We start from the raw sequence: 13,131 nt of genomic DNA, 5'->3' as shown, positions 1-13,131 counted from the left end.
TGCCGCCCGGGGATGCTACGCGGGGCTGCCGCCCGGGGCTGCGACCCCCGGGGATGCTACGCGGGGCTGCGACCCGGGGCTGCCGCCCGGGGCTGGCAGGCGGCGCGGCTCGCCCCGCGGGGCGCTTGCAAGCCGGGGGAAGGAGCGGCGGGCTGCTGTTGCTCCGAGCCCCCTTCCCCGCCGCCGCCGTGCCCCAAGCAGCTCGCCGGGGTGACACGCACAATGACGGTCGTGAGGGAGCTCGTAAAGTCGCCGCGGAGCGCGCCTCGGCGCCGGAGAGGATCAGTAGCCATCGAGAGGCACGGGAAGGGGTGGGAAGGCTGAAAGAAAAGAGGCCACTTACTCGGAAGGATCGAGGCTTTTCCTCTCGATGGCCGATGACATTGGCAGGGATGGCTCCTTTGTAGTGTGCCTGTGGTGGGATCTGCCCCCGCTGCCCCCGCAAAGGCTGTCTGCTCTTGAAGCCTTTTCAGCAGCTGAGCTCCCCCTCCGCCCCCCAATGACATTCACAGGATTTCCTCCTGCAACACCAAAGAGAGAAAGAAATATGGGCTGGGGCTGCTGCGCCGCGGCCGCCGCGCTGCGGGGCTGCCTCTCCGCAGGGCTGACCCCTAGGCTCTAACCTCCCATGCTTGCCCCGCTCCTGCTGCGCGGCGCGGCGCGGCCGGCAGCGCCCGCCGCCGCGGCCGGCCCCGCTGCCTACCCCGCGGCTGCCTGCGCGGCGCTCCGCTCAGGCTCGCTGCCTGGGCAGCTCTGAACATGCTCGGCGCAGGGGTGCAGAGGCTGCGAATGCGGAGAGCGGCATCGTTAGTATTGCTCTCTAGCTCGGCCCCGAGTCTCTGGTTTCATTTCCTTTTTCCTGATCACGATTCAAATACAATAGAAGGAAATCACACTTAAAGAGACAGCTGCCCGTTTCTTAACTGGACTCCTGGGGATTTAGCAATACAAACAGCAGCATCACGACTCAGTCGGTTTCTTAAAGAGACAGAGCCCGTCTCCCCCGAGCCAGGCCTGGGAGCTGACTTTGCATTTTCACAATACGATGTAATTTAGGAATACTTTATCAGTGAGCAGGGGGTGCCCAGGTAGCCATGCAACCTGAAAATGATCCGAAGGGCTTAAAAAATTTAAGTGCCTGGTTCCATCTTTATTGGCTTCTTAGCTCCACACATTACCAAAGCACTAGAGTCATCGTCTCTCTTCTCTTCCTCTCCTTCTCTTAGATATGCACATGCCCGCACGCACGCATGCTTCTGTACAGTACTTTGAAATCTGCACATAAAGACGCTAGGTAAGGAGCTAAGTATTATTTTCTACCTAGGTTTCAAATTGGCCAACTAAACTGCACTTGTCTCATTTCTTATTCTATAGTGAACATTTGTGGGTGTCTACTCCTAGGTGTCCCCACCTAGTTCTTGGTAAGTCATATAACAAATTTGTATCTTGATACTGTTTGATGGTAATGAGCTGTAAAAGCTCGAGAGTACAAAGTATTGATCTGTAATTAATCACAGAGAAGCTAAAGATGGGAAAGTCTTGCTTGAACATCTCCATTTCCCCTCCTATCCTTTCTCCTCCCTCCTCTCCATCAGCACAGCACATCCCAGAAAGAACTGATTTACAGTGCTAGAGTGAAAACTATTACAGCAATTATAGCATTTTCCCATTCTCTGTGGCATTAGATACTGGCCATAGCTGGAGGCAGAATACTGGATGAGATAAACTGCCTGCCCTGTTAATTCTTTTAGCTACAGTAAGAAAGGTCTGTAATAAAGTACTAGTGAATAGTAGTAGAAATCCTTAACTTCTGTATTAATTCCCAGATCAGAAATATATTTGATGTCTATTTTTATGACTAGATTCTCATTTTTTTCAGCTTTTTTTTTTTGGCAGCTAGGGTTGTAATATCTGAAATACATTAATAAGCCTGATTCGAAGATTAGTAATGTCAGCAGAAGAACTCATTTCAAGGGGCTTTGAACCAAGCTCTCACAATTCTCTAGAGCCATCACTGGTCATTAGAACACTTATTTCTTTAAAAAAGAATTTGTATTCTTTAAAAAAGAATTCTTATTCTTAAAAAAAAGATTAAAAAGATATATAAAAATATAAATAAAGGAGATTCTTATGCTTTAAAAAAGTTATCATCTCCACTGTATTTTAAGCTATTACAGTATGACAGTCACTCTTATAACCAAATGTTTTTGTTAAAGGGAAAATGCTTCTTTTGTTAGGTTTCACAGGATTGAATTATAAGATGAATATTTCATTTCATATATATTTACATTGGGATCAGAAAAGTAAAAAGTAAACCTTTCAGGCAGAAAGAATAATTAAACTGTTATAGGACAGAAAAATTTAACTACAGGGAACTTTATTAAGAAGGTTTAAAAGATCAGAAATTGAATTTATTGGGGGATCAAAAACATGTTTAAGGACTTCAGGCACTTAAAAAAGAAAAACAGTTCTGTGAGGTTGGTGCCTCCTGGTTCTGTGTCTTAACGTCTAATAAGGTATAAACTCTGAGTCAAAATTTCCCTGACAGTTGGGGTATAGTTCCTAATGGTGCATTCGTAATACCAGGTAAATTGTCTGTTTTCAAATAACACGGTTGTGCATACACTGCAGCCACATTGGCAGGGTACTTGCAGTCTCTCCCTTCTACTTATTTTCCCAAAATTTGCAGGAAATTAATATCTTTAAGACTTCTGTCACTCTGTCTGTCTAAAAGAGACCAACTGGTTCAAAAGTTTTGGTAAGGGATAGGCACATAGACATTGACACATAAGGAATTACTTACTTCCTTAGAAAAATAACCTAAAACCAAGGATTTTCAAATATGAAGTGGCCAGTGATTACTGGAAAATGTAATTTTTTAAATTTTGCAACACCTATATTCCTCCGTTTGGTCAGGCTAACTCAGCTCTGGCAGATAACCTCACTGAAGCTAATGAGATATTTCATATACTCAAAGTTGAGTACATGTTTACAGGCTTTGCTGGACAGGGCAAGAATGCTTGCTGCCTTGCAAGATCAATTTCTTAACTGCGAGAAGCTTTTCTACCTAAAACGATGGAATAGTGTGTAAGTAAAGAAGCTGAAGAGGACAATTTGTACGTGTTTTATTGTCATGCTTTCATTCAGGTGCAGAGCTTGACTGAGGCTTTCAGATCCAGAACAAACTTCCTAAGAAAAATCAGTTCCTTAAGTGGATACTACTTGTGATAGTGCTGATATCTCTACATGATTCCAATAGATACCACCTGTCTGCTGGTCTAAAAAGATGTGTAGTGATGACCACAAGATTATTCGTTGTTTTCTTTCTTTCCTATAAAGGAGAGATGCTAGGCAAAGTAATGTGAGGAGAACTAGTAAAAGTGAAAAAGCAGTCAATTTGCTGGTACATAACATAATAAATGTGTTGCTCCACTGTGCTTAATGGGAGAGTGCTTCAACTCAATCTGCTTAAACAAACAGTAATCGGGAGCTACTGCATGAGGATTAAAGTTGTCATGGTACCTTGAACAAACTGCACAGGAAAGACACAAGGTAACACTTGGCTCCCTGCCTCAGGTGGGATTTCAAAATAAACCAAAAGCTTGCTTTGCAAGCATCGGTGTGGCAGAAGATAAACAGAAACTGCCAGGAAGCAGTGTCCTGTACTGATGGGTATGTACCAAACTGTTGTTTTTTTGCCTGAATGGAATTTCTGTAAGCACCTTTTCTTCAAACTTTCTGTGGTATTTAGTGGCAGTTCCAACTGCATTAACAGTGGAAAGCCCACCAAGTAGGTTCACAGAACCACAGAATGGTTGAGGTTGGAAGGGACCTCTGGAGATCATCTAGTCCAACCCCCCTGCTCAGGCAGGGTCACCTAGAGCACGTTGCACAGGATTGCGTCCAGGTGGGTTTTGAATATCTCCAGAGAAGGAGACTCCACAAACTCTCTGGGCAACCCGTTCCAGTGCACTGTTACCCTCACAGAATACAGTTCTCCATATTCTAACCCAGAAACTGTTTTTTCTAACATCTTTTGGGGAAGGGAAATGTATAGTTTTCTGGGACAATTCAGATTTTCTTTTATTAGGTTTATATATAATAGACTCACTCTGGTCAGTGAAACTTGGCAGCTCCACCTGAGGAGTTTTGTGTCCCACCAGAACAGGTGAGCAGCAAACAAGAGTGGCTTCTTTTTTCAGCTTGGGCAAGTCCCTTAATACCTCTGTGCCTCGATTTTCCCATCTGTGAATGTTTACTTCCCTCAACAGAATCTGTGGTTGATTTACTTTTGCCTCCTGCTGAACAAGGCTCATAAAGACAAAACATTATTCAGTGCTAGTATTTGTGGTGCCTACATTTCCTGCACAGGGACAAAAGGACTAGTACTATTTTTAGTGAGGGATTTTCTTTCCATTGTCCCTTTCTCTGTGAGGCTATGTTTTCCAGTGCTATTTAGCGCAGCTTTTTGTATTCATTGACAGACTGAGGGATGAGTGTTGGTTTCAATTAACTTTTATTAATATAGATCATACTATAGACAAATTCTTGGAGTGTTACTAAGATAAAATCCTGTATTATTGTTTGCATTAACATTCAGTGCTTGGAATAAAATGCCGTGAATAAATTGGCTAGACTTTTCTGTATATTTTTCAATAAGACTATTTTATGTAAAACTGCATTGTTTCTAGGAGTGATGTCATTGAAACAAACAGCTAAATGTGCCTGTTTCCAAAGAAACATCCCCTCTTGAACTTGGTGAATGTTTTCACCTTTGTTTTGGAACTCTGCTCATTTGAGGTCCCAGGATTCCCTCTTGCACTATTGTAAGTCAGTCTCGGGTTGTTCCTACCTTTATTTCATCTTTAGTATATCCTAGCTTTATTTCCCCTATAGCTGATGGATAATATTGAACTATTTCAGGTCACTCTCATTTAGAGAAGTCTGAGAATAGTAAGACTAACTTTGCTGCCCTCAATAATCAGTAATGTTTGTTGCCTAAAATGCAGTTGATGAAGATTTAAGTCTCTGCACAGATACAAAAATAAAATCTCAATGACTGTGGCCTAGATTTTCTGTTAGTACTTGCTATGGGGTAGAAAAGTCAAGACCATGGCTAAAGTCTAATGATTAATATGATAGGTGGGGGAGAAAGAGGGATAAGGACCTCTATAATCTTGGCTATGTTCTGCCACTGATCTAGCATACGGTATTCAAAAAGTCACTGCTCCTTTTGATTCCTCAATTTACCTATTTGCAAAATGGAAGGATTCTTCCTCCTTCACACCACAAGCTGAACTGGTGCTTTGGCATGCGAGATCTTTGGCTGATGTTCTAAAGAAATGTAAAGTTGTTTTCTCTTTGGGTTTTTTGGACACAATTTTGGTACTCCAAAACAAGTTGGGAGGCTCAGGAGCAATTCTATTTGTCCATCTCTGGTCTCTATTAAAGAATACAGAATACTTGAGAAATATTAATCAACTGCTGATTAAATACTGCTGAGGACATCTGACATCACTGGAGAGTCAATGCTGTATCAATAGCAAATCATTTTGCTGTCACATTGCAGCAGGGGTGCATTGCAGGGGTGAAAGGCAACACATAATACAGGGAAAAATATATTTTTTGCTTTTTCATGGACATGGAAAACTCTTTTAGCCAATAAGTTATGTTACGTGTTCTTTCTCCACAAGTGCTGTTTTTTTCATGTCCAAGACTACGTCTTTCTCCTGGTTGTAGTAGGAACTCCCCAGCTAGCATTCTTTTTAACTTGCCTGGGGATGGAAGTGGTGATAGCAAGGACAGGGAGTTTTCCTTGAGTGAAGACCACAGGCACTAACCTTAATGTCTCTGGAGGCTCTCAGTAAGGCATGATTTAAAGGACTTAAAGACTCCTGACTAAGGATGCGCTTCTCTTTTTTGGGGTTAACATTTCCTTTGAACTGGAAAAAAACAAACCAGAACAATAAAAACCACACTTAGGGTGAGGTTTGCCCTGGGATTATGAAGTTCAGACTTTCAGATAACAAGCCTGGTGCATAAAGAAGTTTGAGTAGTTATAAGTTTTTGTTTCATTTTGCCTTATTTTCTTGAACAAGCAACACAGATGAAAAAAGTCTATGTTTATAGCTGAGAGAAATCTTCTACCGCAGGTCACACCACAGATGATGAAAAGTAAGTTGCAGGCAGATGAAGGGATATTTCACTGCAGACATGTGAAAGGTTCTTCCCCTCCCTGTTTCCGCTCTCTTCTTTCATTGATTTCTCCTGCTCCCATCAAGCCCTCACTGCCTTGCACGCAAGCAGGATCCAATTACTGGCTTTTTTTTCATAAGGCTACTGCTCTACAGTATCGTTCTTTCAAGTAATTTGCACCTTTTCTGTCTTTTCTGTGGTAAGGACTCTCTCTTGTGCTCATGCATGTGAGTCACCCCATGTATAGTTTTTATTTCAGTATTAGATGTCTCATCCAAAGCCCATACACGTCAGAGGAAAGGCACCTATTAACCTAAACGGGCTTGGAGTCTGACCCCGAAATACTTTTCTTTTAGGAAGTAACCAGTGACTGGAAATACAACTCCCTCAGGCAAAATTTTAGAGGTAGACATATACCAACCAGAACCTCTGTAGTTCAGGCTCCCTATTTATGTTTATATAACATATGTATATGTGTATATATATAGTATGCATATGTATGTGTATATATGTGTATATATATTTATACATTTAGATGTCTGTGTATGTAATGTGCATATAATTATACATTTGTGCATGTGTGTATGTATTTGTAAATACATAAACAGAAACACATACAGACCTATAAGATTCGTACATTCATACTTTGCTGCTTTTCAAGCTGTTTCCAAAACAAAGGTAGCTTTTCAAGATTACCACTGGCTGTAGTTGATACACTATTTCATATTATTTGAGTGAGCCACCAAGTAGCTGCAGTAACCTTGGCATTAGCTTGTAATATACCAGAAAGTCTAACAGCACTCCAGGAGTACCTTAGTCTTGCTGTTCCTCTATGTGAAGTTGTCATTTCTGGTTTTATTTACTTGTGGGGCTTTAGCATGTGATAGCACAAATTTCCCAAATTAAATGTAATAGAGGGTAATTCTGCAGAGTTATTCTGGAGTCACCTAGTTCACATAACCATTCTGGTGCCACCAAGGAGGCAGACTGGTCTAATGGGCAGCACACAGCAGACAGGAGAACTGAATTTCATTTCCTGCTCTGCCTTTGAGTAGAGAACTCACTTGGGCAAGACTCTCTGTGCCTCAGCTTCTCCATCTATAACATGGGAACAGTGTAGCTCAGGAACAGGTGGATGTCTTGCTTCTGCGGTTCAGGGTTGGGAGCAGTCACCTCTTTCCTGGATGTCTGCTCCTCCTTTTCCAACCTCAGAACTTCAACCAGACAAATTTCAGTATTTGTTCAGGGTGTATCGTAGATGAACCACGGTAACAGTGAGAGACCTACTGCTCAGGTGCTACCTCGTCACAGTGCACATGCAGAGTAGGTCAGATATTCCCCAAAAATGCATAGTCTGGGGACTGTATGGTGCATACTTTGTGTGCCAGTACCACGGATCTTTGGGGAAAACTGTATGGAAGAAAAACAGCTCTATTCATTATTGTTCCACCAGCTCAAATGAAAATTGCACCACAGAGGATCCAGGTTCATCTCTTCATCTCAGAAGCTGGAGTTCAGCTTCAGATCTCATCACTCACTTTCCACATTCCCTATAGAAATTCAACATATGTGTTTCATCCTGTGAATCTGTCAGAGCTTTATGCATAGACCAGTGTAGTGGAGATTTTATATTCACTAATTCACACTATTTCACTGGTCCACCTTCAACAGATCTACTAACACTCAACAGAAATTTCCTCACTTGGGAATGTCTGATACATCCTTTAAGTTGTTTTTTTTCTACTTAACAAGGCTTTGTCACAGGCATACCAGCCATCTAATTATTAACCTTGACCTTGGGAAAAAAAAAACAGAGTAAGTTTAATAACAATCCCAGTGAGCTGAGGCAGCTTTGCAATTATGTTGCATAATGTAGTCATGAGAAGAGGGTTACCAGGGAGATAATGGTAAACATCAGCCTTAATTCTGTCTGCAAAATAATTGGAGTGATCTCCCGTTGTGGCTGGGGTAGAGAAGAAAATTGGATGGGTAAATTTCCAGTTACCACAGATGTTAGCAAAACAGGCTGCACTTCACCATTGACCAAATTATTTGCTGCCTCTAAGTGCTGTGGGTATGAATTGTCCAGCTTCCTCTCCATGCACACAAGTCTGCAAGTGAGTATTATTTAAGTGGAAAACTGAGCATTGGTTGCAGCATGACTGGTGTTTCTTTCCATCTTACATCTTCTGTTTACAGTGGCCCTATCGAACTGCTCTGTTTGTCAGAGTATTTATCACACCTGACACATGTTTAAAGACTGTAGCCCTTATAGCCCTTGTGGCCTTGTCCATGCAGGTTAAAATCATCCTAGTATAACTCTTTTGCCTTCATGAGGTTGCAGAGAATGACCAACAGGGGAATCTGCTCCTGGCGGTTCCCTGTCACTCTGCCTCCACGCTCTTGGTAGCTATGAAGCACCTGGCTCATCTCTGGAGCACCTCCACAGCTCTTAGCAGTGCCACCTCTCTGCTCATGCAGGATGTTGACACATGTGCATAGCAAAGTAGGAGAGCTAGGATGCTGAGAGGCTTGCTGACAGGGTGTTCAGTGCTTTCCCACCCTGGCTGGTTGCCATCAGTTGCTGATATTTGCCTCTTTGCTGTTGCTGACAGAAGCTCTGTGTGGACTTCATGTCAGTGCAAGCTCTGGCTTGCTGGGGGATGCAGGAAGCACCATCAGGCTGGTGTTGCCCAGAAGAACAACAGACATTTTGCTCTTGAGCACACTCTTCCCTAGAGCTTTCCCATCTAGTTTCTTAGCCCCTTTTGGGCCCTGTAGATTCCTTTACTGATGTCACCCGCTTAAATTAGCATTATGAAGCTGCAGCTTCTCTTCCTGATCAGCAGCAACAACAGCAATCTCTGACAAAATCTGGGCATATTTGCCTGCCTTTTGTGCTCCATCTAGAGACTCCACCTGGAACAGGCCTCCTCTGTTGTCCCATCTTTGTTACAGCTCTGTCTGCAGATATGCTAGGCAGTAAGTTCTTCAACCTTTAATTATATTTAAATCAGGCATTTCATTCCACAACCTTAGGGTCTGAGCATTTTCAGATTAAACTGTGGTTTCAATTCCCCATTCTGTTCACTCAGTTCTAGAGCTAACTAAGCACATATACACATACATATAATAGCTAAGTGCATATCAGCATACATATCAGCCTCAACTGACTCAGAACTGTAACTCAGAAAAATGAATTCCATCAAGGTCCCAAAGTGGATTTATCAGGCATCTCCTGTTAATAATTAGGTGAAAGTAGTATTAGAAAGTTGCCTGTCTTTTCCAGCGTGAAGTTTCTGCCAGCTCTGTCACTGCTTCAAAGTGTCCATGGAGAAGCCATGGCCAATGCCATAGAGTGGTGGCTGTAGATTGCTAGATGCTAGGAGGGCAGCACGCAGCATTGGGAGTACTGGTGGCACATGAGAGAACTGGAGAACCAGTGCACAAAGGCATGGTATGCATACTCTTTCCAATGTTTGCAGTTCATGTCTCCCATCTTCTAGTCAATTTATGAGCTGAAGTCCTGTTGCCAGGACAGGGAGTTCCTTTTTTTGCAGAGCAACCAGCCACCTGGCTCTGAGTGTTACTGACTCCAGGCAAACTTGTTCTCTGCTGTGGCTTTCCACCAGCTCCTAGTAACCTTAGCAGTATCAAACTCTCTCCTGGCTGTGAAACACAAGCCCTATTAGGCTAGGACTGCATCCAGCATTGTAGTACTGCTGTACTCTCCCTCTGCATTTCTCAATAGATCTTTCTTTATGTCAGCCGCACTTGTTGGCACAAACACATCTTTTATAGCCGCTTTCTCCTGGCCCCCTCTACTACCCAATTAGAAGGCTGTCAGCAGCAAGGCCATCACTCCTTCCGCAGCTTCTGACAAGTCTGGACACTGCTATACTGCTGCAGAAGATTAAAGGAGTCTTTCCTTTGTATTACCCAGTGGTTGTGTGCTAGCCAGAAACTAATTCCCCTTCCCGATGAATGTGTATGTGGAACAACTAACAGGCTCTGTAAGCCTGTCTTCATTCCTTATTAAAAGAAGCACACTCACTAGAACAGAGCTGTCTGATACACATTTCTCTGCTGTTTCCCTTTTACCAAGCCTCAAGAGAACTGCAGTTCCTGAGAATTAGACTTCAGGGGGTGGAAGTGCTTTCTAGTAGTTATGACAGGACTGAGCATCAGGAATCCTAGATTCTTTTTAATGATTCATTTAAAAGTGATGGTGATTGCATTCCCTCTTCAGTGATTGCTTTTTATGCTGCATATTCTCTGAAACTGAGAAACAAATGGGTGTGTAATTCTTTAACCTCTAGATCACTGGTTCAAATCTGCTGTGGACTGGTGGTAACAGAAAGTCATTGTACTCTGAAGGTTCTTTGGCAGCCTGTGTGAAATGAGTTGGCGAATGACAATCCCGTACATTAACTTTACCACCAAGCATAAAGATTACTGGGTAGTACAAAAGAAATGTTGCTTTAATCTCCTGCAGCAGTACAAAGGTGCTCAGATGTGTCAGGCACTGCCGAAGGAGTGATGGTCTGAGGACCCAGATCTCAGCAGCATTCTGGGGTGTATCTGAGCCTGAGGTTGGCCCATTAACTTCCAAATTCTGGCTGCATTATGCAGTAAACCTGACTGATGGAATATGCAGAGCTGAAACACAATTAAATTAATTTATTATCTCTAAATTCTGTCTAAGTCCCAAAGAAACAAAACAAGCATGTATGGACTGTTTAAAGCTTGTAAATTCTCTTAGTGTCAAATATTGCACTGGCTTACACTGGTGTAAATCTAGAATAATTCCACTGACATATAGAAAATGTAAGGTCAGTAGAGTTGACTAGATTTACACTAGCATCATTGAGAACTTTTTTTTAGCCATAAAGAATGAAAGAGAACTGTTCTTTGAATTCTTGACCCCACTATGAAAATGAAATACTGGATCTGGATAATCTTTGAAAGTGATAGAAATGTTTCTGTCTTAGATCTCTCTCTCTCTCTCTCTGTTAATCAAAACAAGCCACCATAATCAGCTCTGATTCTAGGTCTATCTGTAAGGAACAAAGTGAACTTAGAAAATTAAATCATTTAACACATTATTTCCTTCCTCATTTCTGTGCCGATTGAGCTTATTTCACAATTTCTCCTCCTTCTGCAGCTGGGTTATTCTGCAGTCTGAAAGGGCTGTTAGTGCTGTGGCAGGGCGGTAGCTTTACAGGAAGATACCAAATGTTCCTGTTTACTAGAGAGTTCACTACTTTTAAGATACCACTTTAGAATCAGAGATTTCTTCATTGTCTTTTTGACATCTGACTTCCTATTTCCTTTACTACCTGCTGAGTAGGAAACTTGGGACAGATCTAAATGGGGAATAGTTTGCCTATGCTATTAAATTGTACTAGCAAAATACTTGTTTTGTAGCCACAGCTTAAGCCATAAGCTTCTGCTGGAAGAGTTTATTCTGGCCTTACTCAGGTGAAACATGCTATGTTGGCAAAAGTACAATTTTGCTAGTATAAACTATTCTGTGCTAGGAGCCTTTGCCAACACTGTTATGTTGATCAGGCATCTTTTCTTCTCGCACCGCTGCCTGACACAGCTGTGCCAGCCAAAGTTTGTAATGTAGACTTGTCCAGACTAGAGTGTGACCAGCCTTCACCTGAGTGAGACTGATAGCAATAGATAAATAGAAGTGTCACAAAACTCTAATCCTCTTCCCCTCCGCGAAGTACTGTAGAAATTACATACTTTTAACTTGCTAGTGTATGTTTGGTAGAAAGGCTGAATTATGATCATTTTAAGATAATACAAAATCACTAGAATGTTAAAGTAACATTGTCTACATTGAACTGATAAACCTTATTTTATAGATTTAAGGTGCGCAGTTTCAATCTAGGAAGATTTTTATTAGTAACATTGGTTCAGGGAATTTTCTAAAGATATTTTGGTTATTTTACATAATAGGAAATGTAATAGTTAAATACCCAATAGCTTGGACAGAGGAAAAATATTTCCAAGTTGGGATGACTCCCCTAGTATTTCAACTGTGATTATGAATAATATGATAGTTTGTGGTCTCAGCGTATTTCTCTTTCTTTTCTTCCCACCACCCTGTGGGTATTGTACAGTTAATGGAAGTGTCAGTTGCTATATAGCCATGGAAAACATGTCATTTTAATTCAGAACCTGGGATCAGTTTTGCTTTCTTAGGAGACTGTCTGGTGAGATTCTATAGGTGCATTCTGTGCTGTTGGCTTTCTGTGACTGGGTCTGTTTTTTCTTATTCTCTTTACCCCTCTTTTTAACCCTTCTCTGTTTTTAAGAATTTACCAAATTACCGAGTGTGAATTTCTGGACGGACAAAAATTACTCTTCTCAGGAAAGGGGCACACTGCATTTTTCTAATTGCTTCTATTTCAAATAGATTTCCCGTTAATTACGCCTACAGGAAATAAATGCAAATCTGTTATGCATCAGTTTCTTGACTAAAGTTCTTTGCCTTCCACAGCTAATAATAGGTGATGATTTCAATTGACAACTTACTTCCTCCCTAGTGTCATTTATGGAAAGTGTCAAGGAGAAAACTGTCAGGGACAGCAACATGCTTGCGAATGCAGCTGGCCTGGCTTGACTTCCTGCCCGGCCGGCTTCCTGCAGACCCCCAGGCGCACGGGGCGCACTGATAGGCTGCCTCTGTGCAGATGGCTTCCTGCGATAGCTCTTCCTGGGCACCGCAGCTCGCTGGGTACAGGCTAATGCAACAGCAGTGGAGGTCTGATGTCTGCAAGACATGTTGCATGTTAAGTCTTAAGCTGCGGTGCAGTCATTCACACTTGGACCTTTCTGTCGGAACTTATTAGAAAATGAGTGAAATGTTTGCTGTGCACTTCTCCAATTTCTCCCAACATAGAAGTTCAAAGGGGTTAATAA

The 13,131-nt window shown here is 42.2% G+C and overlaps 1 protein-coding gene and 1 long non-coding RNA gene across 18 annotated transcripts in view; one reads left to right on the top strand and one right to left on the bottom strand.

Annotated features, from left to right (window-relative positions):
- The window catches only part of LMO2 (LIM domain only 2), an 8,276-nt gene extending 7,359 nt beyond the window's left edge, over window positions 1–917 (bottom strand). Inside the window, exons 1-2 of one of the 2 annotated variants that reach the window (XM_026089392.1) lie at window positions 704–917; window positions 344–521 (exon numbers count right to left, since the gene is read on the bottom strand). In XM_026089392.1, the coding sequence (XP_025945177.1) occupies window positions 344–521; window positions 704–761 (236 nt within the window). In that variant the 5' untranslated portion in view covers window positions 762–917. Of the gene's footprint in view, window positions 1–343; window positions 522–623; window positions 663–703 lie in introns of those variants that run through there. The other variant, XM_026089393.1, reaches the window with a different exon arrangement.
- Window positions 1–13,131, top strand: part of LOC112977264 — a 66,529-nt gene that overhangs the window by 21,589 nt on the left and 31,809 nt on the right. For 3 of the 16 annotated variants that reach the window (XR_003257424.1, XR_003257404.1, XR_003257412.1), the window contains 2 exons: window positions 1,227–1,294; window positions 1,375–1,421. The exons of 7 other annotated variants lie outside the window; for them this stretch is intronic. This is a non-coding gene — a long non-coding RNA (uncharacterized LOC112977264). Of the gene's footprint in view, window positions 1–1,226; window positions 1,295–1,374; window positions 1,422–3,147; window positions 3,872–4,691; window positions 4,827–13,131 lie in introns of those variants that run through there. 6 more of the 16 variants (XR_003257416.1, XR_003257417.1, XR_003257419.1 and 3 more) reach the window with 6 other exon arrangements.

This window comes from Apteryx rowi, unplaced genomic scaffold, assembly GCF_003343035.1.
Source record: "Apteryx rowi isolate R43461 unplaced genomic scaffold, aptRow1 scaffold_81, whole genome shotgun sequence".
Taxonomy (NCBI): domain Eukaryota; kingdom Metazoa; phylum Chordata; class Aves; order Apterygiformes; family Apterygidae; genus Apteryx; species Apteryx rowi.
Note: the sequence above shows the minus strand (reverse complement) of the source record. Positions and strands in the feature narration are given on the sequence as shown.